Source organism: Cydia strobilella, chromosome Z (genome assembly GCF_947568885.1).
Source record: "Cydia strobilella chromosome Z, ilCydStro3.1, whole genome shotgun sequence".
In the NCBI taxonomy this organism is placed as follows: Eukaryota; Metazoa; Arthropoda; class Insecta; order Lepidoptera; family Tortricidae; genus Cydia; species Cydia strobilella.
Window position 1 is genome coordinate 38,733,490 of NC_086068.1, and position 17,829 is coordinate 38,751,318.

General features: G+C 36.9%; 1 protein-coding gene across 5 annotated transcripts in view; it reads right to left on the bottom strand.

Annotated features, from left to right (window-relative positions):
- LOC134754820 (maternal protein pumilio) overlaps positions 1-17,829 on the bottom strand; it is a 528,457-nt gene that overhangs the window by 465,978 nt on the left and 44,650 nt on the right. For all 5 annotated transcript variants that reach the window (XM_063691211.1, XM_063691209.1, XM_063691208.1 and 2 more), the window contains one exon: positions 7,067-7,199. In XM_063691211.1, the coding sequence (XP_063547281.1) occupies positions 7,067-7,199 (133 nt within the window). The remainder of the gene's footprint in view (positions 1-7,066; positions 7,200-17,829) is intronic.

A 17,829-nucleotide genomic window follows, 5' to 3' on the forward strand; every position in this document is an offset into this window, starting at 1 on the left:
CAGAGAAAGATGCCCGCAATTTGAACTTCGTTTTTAGCGGTATAGCCCAGACACGGAATGTCACGGAATGTTTGTAAAATGTTTGTAAACTTCAGTCTCATGAATAATAGGAAAAAGAGAATTAAATATAAATTATACTCTAGCCCTTAGAATTTTAGGCATGAGAGCCAAATGACAAGAAGGCATCGTATCCACGAAATCTCGATTTACCGTATCATATCGCGGTCGCGTATCATGATTTTTAGTTTAGAAAGATGCGAAAAGATAGACAATAATTATGTCTTTTTTGCATCAAAACTAACGATCACAAAACATGCTGGTAGGTGCTACGCGACCGAAATATAATACGCTAAAATTATACAAACGTGTCGCCATTTTATAAGAAACTAGCTTTTGCCCGCGACTTCGTCTGCGTGGAATTAGTCATTTGGGTATCTTAATTCCTAAACAAATCTGCTTTTTAATCCATCCTTTTTTCACCCCCAAATTGGTCCACACTATACATTTCCACCCCATTTTTTACACCCTTAAGGGATGATTTCGGGGATAAAAATTATTTTATATTATTTCCCACAGCTCAAACCATCCCCATACCAAGTTTCATCTAAATCGGTTGAGCGGTTATTGATTCCCCATACAAATTTCCACCCCCCTTGAGGGGTGACTTCTGGGATAAAATGTATCCTATGTCCTTCCCCGGGACTCAAACTATCTGTATACCAAATTTCAACTAAATCGGTTTAGCGGTTTAAGCGTGAAGAGGTAACACACAGACAGACAGACAGACAGACAGACTTTCGCATTTATAATATTAGTATGGATAATTATGTATAAGATTTCATATTCTGTGGGTATAGTCAGCATCAAATAGATAGTGACAGCCAGTGATTCATCTGAAGACGTCACATTTCCTGATTTCATTAAGCGTTCAGTCTTAGGCTGCCTGTCCACAGGAGCGGAGCGAGGTGGCGGAGCGATGAGCGAGGAAAAATCTCCGCTCTGAAATTTTAATGAAATTCTATTGCTGGATTTTTTCCCGCTTACCGCTCCGCTCCAGTGGACAGGCAACCTAACTTTTAGAACCATACTCTAGCGGCGTGTTGACGCCGCAACGGGTCTCTAGTTATAAAATAATATCGGTAAAAATTGTAGTAACTACTCCCAAACGCCAATTCGCAACCGCATGGGTAGGGTTTGCAATCCGGATATCCGGATATCCGAATTATCCGGATATTTCGGATCTCACGGATCCGTTAAATATTGGTCATGGAACTCATGGACCTATAGCACAAACAATTTTCGAATAAAATTAATGAATGATTTCGTACATATTTGTACATTTATTTTATTTAAATTCAAATACCTCGAGCTAGGTACATCACGCGATAACGTCATAAAATAAATACAAATATTGCTTAAACGAAACAGTAGTACTAGTAGTCCATGGGCCAGCTAGCCAAATTTTGGAAAATAGTATAATTTGGGGGTACCAAATTTCCTTTTCACAGCAGTTAGATAGGCTTATTATGATGTTAAAAAACGATGATTGCCATCTCAAACTACCATTTTGGCCGCCAATCCAAGATGGCGGATATTGAGTTTTAAAAAATCAACCATAACTCAAGAAGTATTCGTCCGAATTTATTACTATTTTTTTTTTAAAAAAGCTCCATATGTGTGCTTGAAATTTTGTTTTGTTTTGTTTTTTTAATCAGGTTTTTACAAAATATCTTGAACATTACAAAAAAGTTTTAAATGAGATAAAATAGCGTATTAAATTATCTTTAATTTAACGTATAGTTTGTATGGGTCTGATCACTGAAAACACATGGAAACATGAATTTATTTTACTTCCGTTGAAATTCACCGTTGACTAGTATTCGTTTTAAATAGTAATTTCTTTAGTGAAAATGTGTTCGGGTACAAATCAAGATGATGCAAATATACAATGTAAACTTGTTATTTGTATAACATGCTGCGAGATAGGACCAATAAGGACCAACAAGGAGATAGGCCGCGGGAGTCCGCTGGATGCGGGTGGCGCAAGACCGGTCATTGTGGCACTCTTTGGGGGAGGCCTGTGTCCAGCAGTGGACATCTTCTGGCTGATATGATGATGATGATGATGATGATGAACTAAAAAATTACGTTTTCTCTTCTAACCGGTAAGAAGAGGGAACGGAATTTTGCGGTTCGCGGAGAACGTTATACTACCGGATACTGCGGCCTTTCGGAGACTCGGTTAAACTCATTGTCATACGTAAAAGAGATAGCAATAACTTACTCGTTCAATTTTACTTCGATATTTTCAATTTCCTTAACTGTTTAATTTCGTTCCACAAAAACGAAAGGCGAACGCATCTCAACGTTATCTAAATAGAACAGTTCTTTAACCGGTAACCACAAACGGAACCGAAATCCTTTTCGTTCCCGGGTTTATGAACGAAAAGGAACGAAGCCCTGCTACTATTCTTGTAAATTATTAAAATATATTATTTGTATATTGTATTTTATTTTGTAGCCGAACACATTTTCACTGAAGAAATTACTATTTAAACAGAATACTAGTTTTTACCTGTAACATCAAAATTAATATTACTAAAAATACACTCGCAGATAACGTTTGTTTCTTCATCACTGCAAGCTTTTAATATAATTTTTTGGTATTTAGGTTTTAAAGTATGCAGTGCTTTGAGTAAATGTTGATGTGTTATAACTCTCTTATGCATAGTTGCAGAGTGACTGAAATTATTATCGTGAGGTCTATTTAAAGCCCTTTTTTTGGAACATATACTGTACAGTATGATGTAATAGGTAATATATTCGTTTTGAATCGATGCTTATCATCTGTTGCTTGTTTAAGATCAATCATTAAGTAACCGTGGGCATCCTTAGTTGCATCTTTATAAGCTTCTTCAACAAAAATTGAGTTTTCTGGATAAACTTGTCTCGCCAAATATCTTATTTGTGTTTTGTCTCGGGGATTCTTAAAGTAAATTATGTAATTTGCATTCAATGAAATATCACGTTGACCTTTCCCTTGATGGAATAGGTTCTGCGTTATGTAAAAAACACTTATATTTCGATGATGACTTCCTTTAGTGAAAATATCTACTATTCGTCCATCAGATTCTCTCATCAAATCATCTATAATGAGTAGTTGAGGATGTTTCCCATCGAATATGCTTAAATCTTGAATACCTTGATTATAGTCCACGTTCTTTAAATTATATAATGGCTGCATTTCATCATAGCACCATACAATTTTTTTGAATGGTTGATTACAAACCGCATTAACATTATTGAAGAAATTTGTAACAAAATGAGATTTACCGCAGCTACTTGGACCAGCAACAATAGCTGTGAATGGATGAATCAAATGAATCATTATTTTTATTACCATCAAGTAACACGTCTTATTATCAAGGAAAATAGTGGAGGAATAAATGTATTTAAATCAAAACAACAGAGTTATACATTAAAAATAAAATATATTTGTGGCATTTATAATGGATTCATTACAAACCGATTTCATCTTTGAGTGATGATGGGCCTATTGAATTCCAAGTACCTGGTACAGGGGATGATTTTATCGACCTATCTCATACTATGCTCTATATTAAAGCAAAAATAGTAAAGTCTGATTCAAATGAAGTTACGACAACCACTCAACTGGCACCTGTTAATAATTGGCTACACTCACTTTTTAATCAGTTAGATGTTTATTTAAATCAAAAACTTGTATCTCCTCCAAATAACACATATGCATATCGTGCATATATAGAAACATTGCTTAATTATGGACCTGCAGCAAAAGACTCCCACTTGACATGTGGGCTGTGGTATCAAGACACTCCTCATAAGATGGACGCTACAGATAGTACAAATAAGGGTTTCACCAAGAGACAAGATTTAGTTAAAGTGAATAAAGCCATTGATATGATTGGACATTTACATGGTGATATATTTAATCAAGATAAATTTTTAATTAATGGTGTAGAAACGCGCATTAAGTTAGTGCGAAGTAAAGAAGTGTTTAATCTCATGTGCAACAGTGATGATCAAAAATTTTAAGTTACAATTTTAGACGCAAGCCTTATAAATCGTAAGGCTCGAATAAATCCATCTGTTTTACTGGCGCATCAAAAAGTTTTAGCCTCAACAACTGCTAAATATCCTATAACTAGAGCAGAAGTTAAAGTTTTAACGATTCCTACTGGGATTCAAGGTAAAAACTTGGATAACATATTTCTAGGACAAGTACCTAAAAGATGCATTATAGGATTCGTAAAAAATCAGCGTTTAACGGGAGTCTCACACAAAATCCATTTAATTTCGAAAATATTGGCTTAAACCTATTTATTCTATATGTTGATGGTCAACAGGTACCTTCTAAGACTTTGCAACCCTCATTTAAAGAAGATTTATTTGCATCGACTTATCATACATTGTTTTCTGGAACTGAATGAAGGTAACTCAATAGGAAGACAGGACTATGGAGGAGGCTACTGTTTACTAGCATTTGACTTAACTCTTGATCTTTCGGCGAGCTCAAGCTCACACTGGAATTTAGTCAAACATGGTAGTGTAAGACTAGAAGTTCGATTTGATGCAGCGTTAACAACAACAATTAATTGCGTTATTTACGCTGAATTTGATAATGTTATAGAAATCAATAAAAATCGAGATGTTAGTGTGTGATCTCATAAATAGAACGAACAAGGATTTATTCAGTCATATTTTTGAAAGAACTCAAGATGAATACACATGAAATTAAACACTGTATGAGTAAGATAAACATGGAATCGAATGTATTTGCAGCCAACCGAATGCCTATGTTTGTTCAACTACCTGTTTATATCATAAGCAATTTAGATCCAGATTTAAAACCTGGTTCACATTGGATAGCCATATACATTGATGATAATGGCATTGGTGAATATTTCGATTCCTTCGGTCGAAAACCGGAAGGTTATCATCAGATGTTTTTAAAGAGAAATACTAAGAGGTGGTTTTATAATCACCAACAATTGCAAAGTTATTTAACATCGGTATGTGGAAAGTACTGTTTAGTTTATCTCTATTTGAAGATGAAAAACGTTAAAATGAATGATTTTATCAATGTTTTCTCTACTGTAGACACAATATGTAATGATATTACCATAAGTCATATGTTTAGAATTATTTTTAAATAAATATTGTACAACAATAAATGTTTTTTATTTTGACTAAAGGTAATAATAAGAATTAAATAAAACAGGAAACTGTGTTAAGTTTATATATTATGCATTAAAATAATTTACAAATTACAGCATTTTATGATTATTCATTAACATTGAATTGATATCTTCTACACTTTGAACTGCGATGGCATTAGAGACAGGTTAGGTTAGGTTTAAACCGTATCCCCCTTGAACGTAAATATTTAATAAAAGTAGGTACTAGAAGAATTCTAAACATAATAAAAATTAAAAAATAGCTTAGGTTTGATTTGAACTGCGATGGTATTAGAGACAGGTTAGGTTAGGTTTAAACCGTATCCCCCTTGAACGTAAATATTTAATAAAAGTAGGTATTTGAAGAATTCTAAACATAATAAAAATTTGGTTAGGTATGATTCGAACTACAAAGATATTAGAGACAGGTCAGGTTAATGGATGTAATTAGGCAATGGGAGAGCGCCATTTTGAATCAACACCCCGCCCATTATAACTTGGGGGTGTGGCCTAATTAATGGATGTAATTAGGTAATGAGAGAGCACCATCTTGAACCCCTTAACCCCCGCCCACTTTATAACTTCAGCTAGGGGGGGGGGGGGGGGGGGTTGGGTGTGGCCTCATTAAGGAGTCATTAAGGAGCGCCATCTTGAACCAACACCCCGCCCACCTGCTGACACCAAGTAACACCTGAAGCCGACGGTGTGGCTGCTAAAAAAAAAGGTCAGCAACCAAAACCAGGGCTGTTTGACCCCCCCCCCCCCCTAAGTTTGAGCCAGAACGCACGAATCCTTACTACTAACAAATACTAAAAAGTAAATACTCGCACTTGGCCGGTTTTTTATTTAGTTAACTTTATCGTGTTACATATCAAATGAAAGAGCTTATTGTGAGAATTTTAAATGTATTTTTTTTGTTATTTTACAATTAAAAGTAGAACTTATTTAAGATAATAAACAAAAAAAGATCATTCCCCCCTTTATCTCCGAAACAATTGGTTCTAAAAATTTTAAAAAAAAACCAAAATAGTTCGTCATCTATAGGATGACAGAAAAAGCGCGAGTCGGACTTAATTTAAGTTTATTTTTTTTATTTTTTGAAAAAATATTTTGCACGCTTCAGGCACGGACCCAGCCAAATGTTCCGGCTTATTTTTTTTATACCTATTTAGATACTTAACTAAGCTGTAAAAATTACAGCTTGTCTCAAAAACCTTTTTTGGGGCCCAAAAAAATCTTTAAAATATAAAGGTTGATTTAGCCCCGCTACCCTGCAGCCTGACTTGCAGTGATGAGTTAGGGTATGATAGGAGAAGTATCAGGCAAATTTCCAGCTTACCTCAAGGACCTACTCCAAAATTCTACCTGCTCTCCGTCTATACATTTCTTACGTATTGCGTACGTATTTTCGCTTTTGTATGGGAATGATGTATCTGTTACGTGGTAACTATTCATTAATCTGTGGTGCTGGTGAGACATAGAAAATTTTACCTTCGGCAAAATAAGCAACACCCTATTTACTACCCTAAAGCTTCACGCACACACACGGGCAGGCCAGGCGTGCGCGTGACGAAGCGGGCCCGCGGCACGTCTTCAGATAAGTTTTATAGGAGCATCAACACACAAGCCACGGGCGCGGGACTCACGGGACTGGTCATGCGCGAGCGTGCTACGGGCGCGCGCGGTCGCACGTGTTTTATTACAACTAAAATAGACCTTAATACAGACTACGTAGGACCCTTGGCCCAGCATTCACACTGCGCCGCGGGCCCGAGTGTGCGTTAAGCTTAAAATTGAACAAAAATAAAGTGAATATAATATCAATAATAACGTGTACAAATATTACAGACCTTGAGCTGACCATGTCGGATCGCGCCACATTTGCTCAGGATTTAGTTGCAATGGAGGAAGATGTGGTGGACCCTTGCTGTCTCCACCGGCACCCGGCCCCTTGTCCCATAGCTTTTTTGCAGCAGGTGCAATCTGTAAACAAAAACCAAACCTTCTGTTGTGAGCATGTTATAATTGTCATTTATAACGGCCCATTGCTATTAGTCCCCACCACAAGTGGGGTAAATAAACCCCGCCTGTTACCAGTATTGGGATGAATCACTGCCACTTGTCACTGTAAATAACTGGGAAATAATCCTTCACGAATAAAGATAAGATATAGTACATTATTGTCGAGGCTCGGAAGTAGCTACTTGCTGGCTGAGGATTCGTTTTAAACGGACGACCTTGGGAGTCCGTTTAATTGAATCCGAAGCCAGCAAGTAGCCTTCCAGCCGAGTCATATATAGTGCTTTTCTCAAAAATGGCGCAATAAATACAAATATAATAGAAATATTTTACAGAAGCAACGTTCTTATGTATATATTTTCACAGAAAAAAGTAATAAGATTTGCTTTGCCGCCGTTTTATTTTTTTAATTAAAAATAGAAGTGTATTTTTCTGCTAAAAATACGCCAACTTATTTGAGACACCTAAATAGTCGCGGTACCAACATTATAATTATAAGTACTGATCATCTGTTTGGCTGTTTAATGGACCTATGCCTGCATTTGATTGGCCACTTCAACTTTTAAAAAGTTTGGAACTCGACAAATAATGGAATTTGTATGCAACATTGCAGTCCCGAAATCGAGACTGCAATGTTTTTAACTTTTTAATTTTTTGACTGACCATAAACAACGCACTTCGCGACCTACTTTTTAACCGGCAACGTCGACTTTGCCGTCCATTTTTGAGAAAAAGATAGTTTATTATTCAAGTAGGCATATTACAGTGCGCTTATGAATAGTTAAAGAATCGGCCAAGTGCGAGTCGGACTCGCGCACGAAGGGCTCCGTACGATTACGCAAAAAACGGAAAAAAGACCACGTTTGTTGTATGGGAGCCTCACTTTAATATTTATTTTCACATCACCTATTTGGAAACTGGATTTTTCTTCTCTGCTAGGTGGGATCAAAGTGGCACTTTTCCGTTCAAGGACATTTTGTTGCCAGTATGAAATATTGACACAAAGACATGAAATTAGTATGCATATAATCGATAACAATTTCTTTATTATAATCGATTACGTGCATAAAATTTTTCTAACTTAAATAATATTTTGTTAAACAATAAATGTAATTAGCGCATTTTAAATTAATTAATAGCATATATAAATTAAGTAAATTAATTAACCCTTTGACCGCCAGTCAGCTGTGGCGCCTGTGGCCGACATCAAAAAGTCGCGCCATGGACAACACGACGGCTACAGCCGACAGATATTTTTGCATCGATTTTAGGCTCAATAAAAACTTTATAAGTATTTTGACGTTTGTTTTTTAATTATCCTTTACAGAACATGAAATAAATCATTTCAATATTTATATATGTAAAACAGGAATATCGAAAAAAGTCATATTATTGTCTATGTACCTAGTCGGCTCATAAGTTCTGTCACTGGCCTTTAAAATTTAAATTTGGAACTCCTAAAACAAAAACCGTTCTGCATTTGAATTTCGAATCTTTATTAAATATTTGAGTAGTATAATTTTGCAATTTTCTGTTTTCTTCAACATGGAGTGGACGCTTAAAGATAGCCGTACCGCAATAATTGCACTATATCGTTATGGTCACTCGCCGACTAAAATTTTTAAGCTACTTGAAAATTTAAAATTCTCTCTAAGGTTTGTGTATCGTACCATAGAAAGATACAGTGAGGTCTCTAGTTTAAATGACAAGAAAAGAAGCGGTCGTCCGCGTACAGCTAGGACTCCAGCGGTTGTACAAGCAATTAGGGCACGCATTGCCAGAAATCCCGCTAGGAAACAAAAAGTTATGGCCCTCCAGATGGGTTTGAGCAAAAACACGGTGAAAAGAGTGCTTAATCAAGACCTGAGACTTCGTGCTTATAAACGAAAAACTGGCCATCTTCTCAATGGTCGGCTTAAAGCTTTAAGGCTTAAAAGATCTAAAGCTTTATTGAAGAAGTACGCTAAAAATAAGCACCGTTGTATACTGTTTTCGGACGAGAAAATTTTTGACATAGAAGAAAACTGTAATAAACAAAATGATAGAGTGTACGCTCGCAATAGTAAAGAAGCGTCTAATAGCATTCCCCGTATTCAAAGAGGTCATCACCCTTCATCTGTGATGGTTTGGCTGGGAGTTTCTTATGCGGGCGTCACTAGTATGCATTTTTGTGAGAAAGGAGTAAAAACTAGTGCCAAAGTGTACCAAGACACGGTGTTGACTAATATTGTGAAACCACTATCCCATACGATGTTTCTAAACCAGCATTGGGTTTTCCAGCAGGACTCTGCTCCAGCCCATAAGGCAAAGTCTACACAAGCCTGGCTCGCCTCCAATAAAATCGACTTTATACGGCATGAAGATTGGCCCTCCTCTAGCCCAGATCTTAATCCTTTAGACTATAAAATATGGCAGTATTTAGAGGAAAAGGTGTGCTCAAAACCTCATGCAAATCTAGACTCGCTGAAAAAATCTCTTGCTACGGCAGTGGCCAATATCGACATGAAAGTGGTGCGTGAATCCATTGACGACTGGCCACGAAGACTTCAAGCCTGTGTAGATAATTATGGCGGTCATTTTGAATAAATGTTATACATTTAGATTCTCTAGTTTATAAGCTTTCAAACGCTGTACAAATTATACGGAATAAACTTAAACTTTTGATTTTATTTGATACTATGTATATGACAGAACTTATGAGCCGACTAGGTAATTTGCGCTGCACTCTACGCCTATGTCGGCCACAGCCGTCGCATAGGGAGGTGCCAGCCAAACAATAAAGTTAACTGACAATATAATAGGGTATTTAACAACATTAAAAATATATAACGAATTGCTGTCATCCTAAAAGGTAATAAACTAATAAAGTATATTTCACTATATTTGAATGTAAAATATGTTTATTTTTTGGAAAATAAACGAAAGAAAATTTTATATTTTTTGAAATTTCATCAGGGACGTGAACGCTCTGTGATTGGTCAACGCTCGGATGACGTCACACGCGGGTAAACATTCTTGATTGTCTTGAGTGTTTTAACTGTTTTGTTTGTATTTAGTTAATTTTAGTTATTGTTACACAGTTTTCAGATATATTCCGATTTATCCGTATGTCTAGTGGCACAATATTCATAAGAATCTCAAAATGAAGCCGAAATATGTGAAAGCTGATAGCGGCAACCTACCAGACATAGACGCATTAATGGTTGCACTTTTCTTTAAAGATAATCCGTATTACTATGCTGCGGAACTTAGAAATGTAAAAACAGCTGTGTGAGTATACGTAGAATTTTTTTTATTTACGAATATTTCGATTTCGATGATACGAATACGACGACGATATATACGATACGATACGAGAATAGTATCTCCATACTGCACTTTAGTTTGAAAGAAAAAGTATGCTACTAACTACCTACTAATGCTGAAAGAACTATGTTATGAGGTTATGTAGTAATACATTAAATACCTAGATCTTGTTTCGTTAAATAACAAAATCCGCTGCTTTAATTACCATATTTATTTACAGTTAAATATTACTTACATCGAAGTGGTCTTCACACATAAAAACATTTGTATGCGCTAAAATGCTCTTTGGGTCTCTTCGCGCTAGTTTTAAACACATTTTTCTTTTTTTGGGATTCGTTGGAATGGAACGAATGGAAACAAACGATTTCTCTGGATTTTTTATAGTCGTACTTGAACATTGCGGCACTATACACCAATTATATACCATTTTACAGTGAAATAATGAATTCAATGCACATAAACCATAAGATTAACTAAAGTCATTAACTGAGTTTACTGGCGCGTGACGTCACTAGGGAATTCCCGGGAATTTTGTAGTCTCAAAAGAACCGGTACTGAAGCCCCGGAACCGGGAATTCCCAGTTATTTTCGAAATATTCGATTTATTTATTTTTCAATTTATTTCTGTCCGTTTTGCGATAATAACGCGTTTAGTATTTAATGAATTCGCAATGTTGCATCTGCAAAGATCAACATGACTGTATTGCGAGCGTAAAACATCTTCCTTTTCTAACTCATACCAGAATTTATCCTATATTATTCATTCGCACCTGGTGACCGAGAGATAAGATAACGACTCGTGCCATTTCGCCGCATGCATGGCATTATTTTTTAGCAATTGTTTTAGTTCGACAGAAAGAAACATTCATGTTAAACGGTCGTTCGTTTGTGTTTTATGGAGTCGTGAATGGTTACGACTTACGGATTACGGATTGTGGTTTTAGACGTTTTGGTGTATGTACGTTGTACTTGTGAATGTGAAGTAAAGAGAAAAGGATCAAACTCCTGAATCTACTAACGGTAAGCTAAATTGATGTACTTTATTTTCTGAACTTGTATTGTTAGGTTAAATATATGATTTAGAATTTTTTCATCGGCAGATTACACTTGCAACTGATTAAGAACTAGATGTTATAAGCTTTCTTCGCTCGTATTACCAAGAAAAAAATGCAAATAAATAGCAGTGATGACTTTTATTCTATTTAAGTTACGATTATTGTTAAATGTTATAAGACTTGTGATAAAAAATGAGTGTGATAAAAGAGACTATTTTATAATGGAAAAAACTGTGATTGATTTAGCTAATAGAAATATTGATTATGTGGTTACTTATTATCAAAGAGATTTATAATTTTCTAATTATTTATATAAGTATAGCGTATAATAGTGGAGTCAGGTCAAGCCAACTCTGCAAGTCTGTGTTTGATAATACAGAGTGTGGAAGTGTTCATAAACGTCAAACTTCTATGAAACTGTGACGTTTAAAAGAACACTTGCGCACTCTGTGCTATCAAACACTGTGCAGGGTTAGCTTAGCCTGAGTCCAACCGCAAAACAATTTAGTAGTACCTATCTAACTTAGGTAAATTATATTGTGATAATGATAAGTGATTTGATTTGTTTTCGTTTATTAATAGTACTTCTAATAGACCGCTTAGGTCCAACTGGCATAATAACTATGATAATATACTATTTACTTACTAAGTAAGTTACTTACTAAGTTTTGAATCGAAATATATATATTTTTATGTTGATTTATTGTTGTTTAAAACATTTTTGATGTGCTATTGATTTTCTGAGGTATAGACCTTTATGGACCAAAAATATTATTATAAAACATACCTACTTTAAAATGATTAAGACTGATTAAAGAAACATTAAGCCTAAAGTGATTTGTTTTATTTTTATGTCATTTGTTTCGAATCATTCCTTTTAACAACTTGATACCGTTTAACTTATACCTACAACACATATAAATCATTATTTTAGTGCAGTACTAATTATTTATACCTTACATTACATAACTGATTCATAAAGTTTTATTGGGTTTCCATCATTATATAACCATTTAAAAAAAAAGAATTAAAATTACTAAGAACCGGGAAGAACCGGGATTCCCGGTTCCAGTCCCGCCCGGAACCGGGAAATGAAATTCTTGGAACCGGAACCGGTACTGCATGCCCTAGACGTCACACGTGTCACGTGATTAGCCCCTTTGCAAAAACAGCGTTTAAGGCGCGTTCAAAATAAATAAACTTTAACATTGTTTTTTTATATTTAATACAGGAAATTTCACGGAAATATCAATGTAGTGTAATTATTAAGTCATAAACAATAAATTAAAACCATTTTCTAAAATTAGTCAAATAGCCTATTGATAATCAGTTCAAAACCGTGATCCTAAATCACCGTAACTACTCAGATATTTAATTACCACGTGCAGGAAGTACACATTCCACGAAAAAAAGGGCTAGCGATAGCTTTTTTTCCATTTGTAATAATAATCGACACATGTTTCGCACATCACTGACAAACGAGCGCTTATCAGTGTCCTGACCGCCCTTGTCGGTAATCAAAGTTCAAACGGTTTTTTATTTTTGAGTTTCAAATTCGTATTAAAAAATGCCGATATTAAAATTTTACGGCGAGTGAAGGTTCCCAACCCTACAATAACAATAATGGGGCCGTCAAAGTGTGACGTCATTATCTGTCTAAAAAACAAGTAGTGTTGTGAGCCAGTTGCCTCACGGATATTGTTGAGTGGGAAAATATTCATGTTTCAATACATTGTTTGGGTTCTAAAATGTATTTATAGCATTATAAAGATACCTAATAAATATTTGCCAAAGCCAGGAGCCGTTTAGTGGCACCCGGGTACACTTTTGGATGGGGTTATAGGCATCATCGATATCGTATTTTGCAATCACTATCTTTTCACAGGTCGTAACTTTGAATGTATCTCTGGCGTCAGGGAGACCGCTTTTTACTTTGCGGACCTGGCGGCCAAAAGGTTAATTAGCGTAATATTTACAAAGAAACGTTAAAAAAAACATTAGTTTAATAATTTTATTATTTTGACATTTTAGGTCTCCTTAAACGCAGCCATACTTGTCTATGCAATTTAAAAAGTTTATATTTAAAAACTTTTATAAAAATATTTCACAAAGCATAATTATGCGGTTCTGTATTGTGTAATTGTGTATAAATTTGTAAATACTTAGTTTAAATCAATAACTTTATAATAATAAATATAAGTGACCAACACCTTGAGAGACTCTCGCTAGGTGGTTGGATCAAGGGTCAGATGCAGAAGGCGGTGATCTTGGACACGGCGCGGATAGTCCGCCGGTTCCTCTCTCTGCGGCCCTGACCACCGGCAGCTTGGGCCCTGCCCCGCTGCTGGCGGCACCCTAGGTTAGGTTTTTTATCATTTGTTTATATGTATTTTGTATTGTTTTGTAAGTGTTTTTATATTTTACTTTTATATGCATATTATAAAAAACCTAACATAAGAAAAAGAATAAATAAAGAGAATATACTTCTCTTAGTATAGATTTAAAAAAAATGTAATTCTGGAAGAGCGAGGTCTCCTGATACAGGTACTTCATACCTAATAGGAGGACTCGACCACTATGTATTTACCAACTAAGATTGAAATGAAATAAATTATTATCTTATCTTATCTTATCTTAATATAAGTGATATCACTCTTCATAGTGTTCTTCCGAAGATTTGGTTCAAAGAGGTAAGAGCTAATTTGTTACCAGAAAAATCTACAAAAATAAGGTACTTGATTTTCATTGTATCATTTTAGGTGTTTGGTAGGTACTTTTAATTTGTCAGTACAGTCACGTCTGAAAATATCGATACGGACAAAGTGCCAGAAGTATGTAATGTACCTATACTAAGGTCGTGTATACATATTTTTGGCACTTTGTCCGTATCGATCTTTGCTTAAAATAATAATGTTTTGAAACCTAATTAATGTATGTAATTTCCTCATAAGTGATGTGAAAAGCAGTATGTGTCACATGGTAGAATAATTATTTTCACCTTGGGCGTTAACACTTGAATCCCTCACTACGCTCAGGATTCTATGTTAGTATGCCTCGCTACGCTCAGGATTCAATTATAGACTCCTTTGCTTCGATCAGGATTCAATTACGCCTACGCCGTAAATATGTCATTTTGCTCCCTTGTTACACAATCTACTATTTATTCTGTTTTTAGTATTTGTTGTTAAAGCGGCAACAGAAATACATCATCTGTGAAAATTTCAACTGTCTACAGCCTACAGAAACTTGCGACGGAAGATATTTTTTATCCGTTCACCTCAATAACTTTCAAAGTATACTGCTGATTAAAATTTTGCTAGTCAAATCCCTCAGCTGTATCACTAAGTCTATGGGAAGATTACCCTTCGCGCCAACATTTTCAAAATTTTCCGCTTTTTTTCTACCGACAAGGCTACGCGCGCACTGCGGATTTCTGCCGTGCGTTTTTTTTCCGCAAAATCTGTGAAGTATGCAACCTCCTTGACGTGCGCGCATTGCGGAAAATAATCTGTATGCGGATTAAAATCTGTGGTTTGCTGCAGATTGGTTGCGGTGCGGCGCCGCACGAATTTTCTGCATCCTATGGACTATTGAATAAATCCGCGCACTGCGGAATAAAATCCGTGCGAACACCGGCCGGCAGTCATCCAGTGACGCATTTGTTCTCGCGACACGGTGTTGCGCGGTCATGTCGTCGCCTAGCGTAGTAGTCTATTTTCAACGTCCGTTCTTAACTTGAGTTGGGACTAGAATGGCAAAACGTGCGGATATGTCACCGCTGTGCGCGTACTGGACACACAGCTTTTTTTTCCTTTGCGTTTTTAAAAACGCCCCGCAACTCGCCGCACCGCAGTGCGCGTGTAGCCTAAAATGGCTTAACAAACTATATGTCCAAACAGCGGAAAAGCTTGTTCATAGTTTCACCATAGATTTACTTTCACCGCGGTGGTGCGCGGAGCGCGGCCGCGGTGAAGGCGCACGAGTACTGGGGCCGGTGCGCGGCGTCGGCTCCTGGGCGGGCGGGTCGAGGACTTTCTTCTTACTTCGAGTCTCCATATTTTTTTTTTACAAAGGTTGACGGACCATGAACTGTTGTCGTCCGATGTCTGTCGTGAACTGGTCGTCAACCCGTCTTGTGATTGTCATGTCTAATTTTGAATTTAAATGTGGGTCGTTCCAATATTCCAAATATGTATGTCAGTCAGCCAGTCAGTCAGTCGGTCTATTGTATATATGTCAGGTCGCCACGGAGGCACAGAATAAGTAATAGCATTATCATACAGAACGGCCACGCACCGCCGCGCCCCTACTCGAATTACCTCCTCGCCACGCGACAGAAATCTGGCGTACTCCCAGTTCGGTTTACCATTTTACCATTAAACCAATTTACCACCGTGTTTACCATTAAAACTCAACCATTTTGCATTTATAGTGCCAAACATTTGCACCGCTTTGGCTTTCTCGTTAGTGATTCATTAATAAGATTGTTGTTATTCAGAGTAATGGTTATTTTGGTCATCGTGAAAATATCTTAATCTCAATGCTTGCAGACAAGTCAAGATCTGTTAAGATCTCAATAAAAAAAGATACTGGAACGAAGGAAAAAAGAAACTGCATCACACAGTCTCGTTAGGCATTTTTTTTTTTCGAAATTGATCGACTGGGATGCCGTTTCTTTATCTCAGCCACCTCTTGTGAAACATGTGTCGACAGAAATTATTTCTGAATGCATTGAAGATTGCATCAAAGATGCATTCGGGGGATGGAGTCACTCGCGTCCGTAGGATCTACCACCTTTCCCAGGCCCACCCTACACGTGTCCCCCGGGTGGTGCGAAATGATTAACAACGCCGAGCATCAGGCGGCGGTTAACTAACCTGACCAGTGGCTTAGCCAGCTACCAATAGTGAAGGTAGGAAATGACTTTCACAACCCGTAACCTAGTTAGGCCGGGGACCTTGGCTTAGTTGCCTGGGTCACGAGGAAGAAAACCTCTCTAAAAAATTATCCCAATCCTAAGGTGTGGACCGTGCCGAAAGGATGTATGGCTAAAGGGAATTCAGCCACAAGCGCCAACCTCGACGGACCCGGCCAACGTCGTTGTATTGAGCCTTCTCATAGGAATGGGCGTTACCCTGTGAGTGACCACTTAGATCGACCCTACTCGTGGGAACCAAATGATGACACAAAATAATCAAACAAACAATCAACCTAACAATGAACTAAACAACAGCAACAATCAATCACCCAATCCCAACAAGCAAGACAGTCGCAAGACATACACTCAGCAAGTATTCCATAAAAGCTTCTTTGAAAGCAGACCTCGATCAGCATCATCATCCGAATCCTCAATGAATGCTTCATCTACCCAACACAGTACTCTAATAGAGCCTGAAACGAAGAGTCAGAATCAACCACCAAGCTGGCAGCGCGTACCCATAAGAAAAAAACGAAAAATTTGTCAGGATCCCCCCTCGCCTGAAGGCACTACACTCGAAAATAGATTTGAAGGACTCCCTATGCACCAGGTCGGTGTAGCCCCTCCCAAGGCTCCTAGCAAACCTCCAAACATCGTATACGGGATTGAAGACCTGAATGAACTAACTAAGCTGATGGAGACTGTAGTTAAATCAGAAGATTATAAATACAAAATAGAAAATAAAAACAATCTTCGCATAACTGTCAACACTATCGAAAACTATAAAAAGATAATTGACCTCCTAAGAGCTAAGGGTCTTATAGGCCACACATTTGCAAGAAAAGATACAAAGTGCAGCCGCTTTGTTATAAAAAACCTACACCACACAACTCCCCACGAAGCCATTATAGAAGCTATTGAGAACTCTGGGAATAAAGTAAAAGGAGAAATTATAAACGCTCGATATGGCCCTGACAAAATACCAACCTCCACATTCTTCGTTAATGTAGAACCTGGCATCAACAATAAAGAAGTCAAAAAAATTCAATACATTTACCACCAACGCATTAAAATAGAAGATCCTCGCAAATCAACGACAATAGTCCAGTGTCAACGCTGCCAACAATATGGCCACTCAAAGAACTACTGTATGCGACCGTATCGTTGTGTGAAGTGTGCTCTGGGACACAAGTCATCTGATTGTCCCAAAAAAGATAGGATAACACCAGCGAAATGCGCGTTATGCCTCCAAGACCACCCAGCTAACCACAAAGGCTGTCAGGTTTACAAAGAAATTCTTGAAAGAAAACGAAAG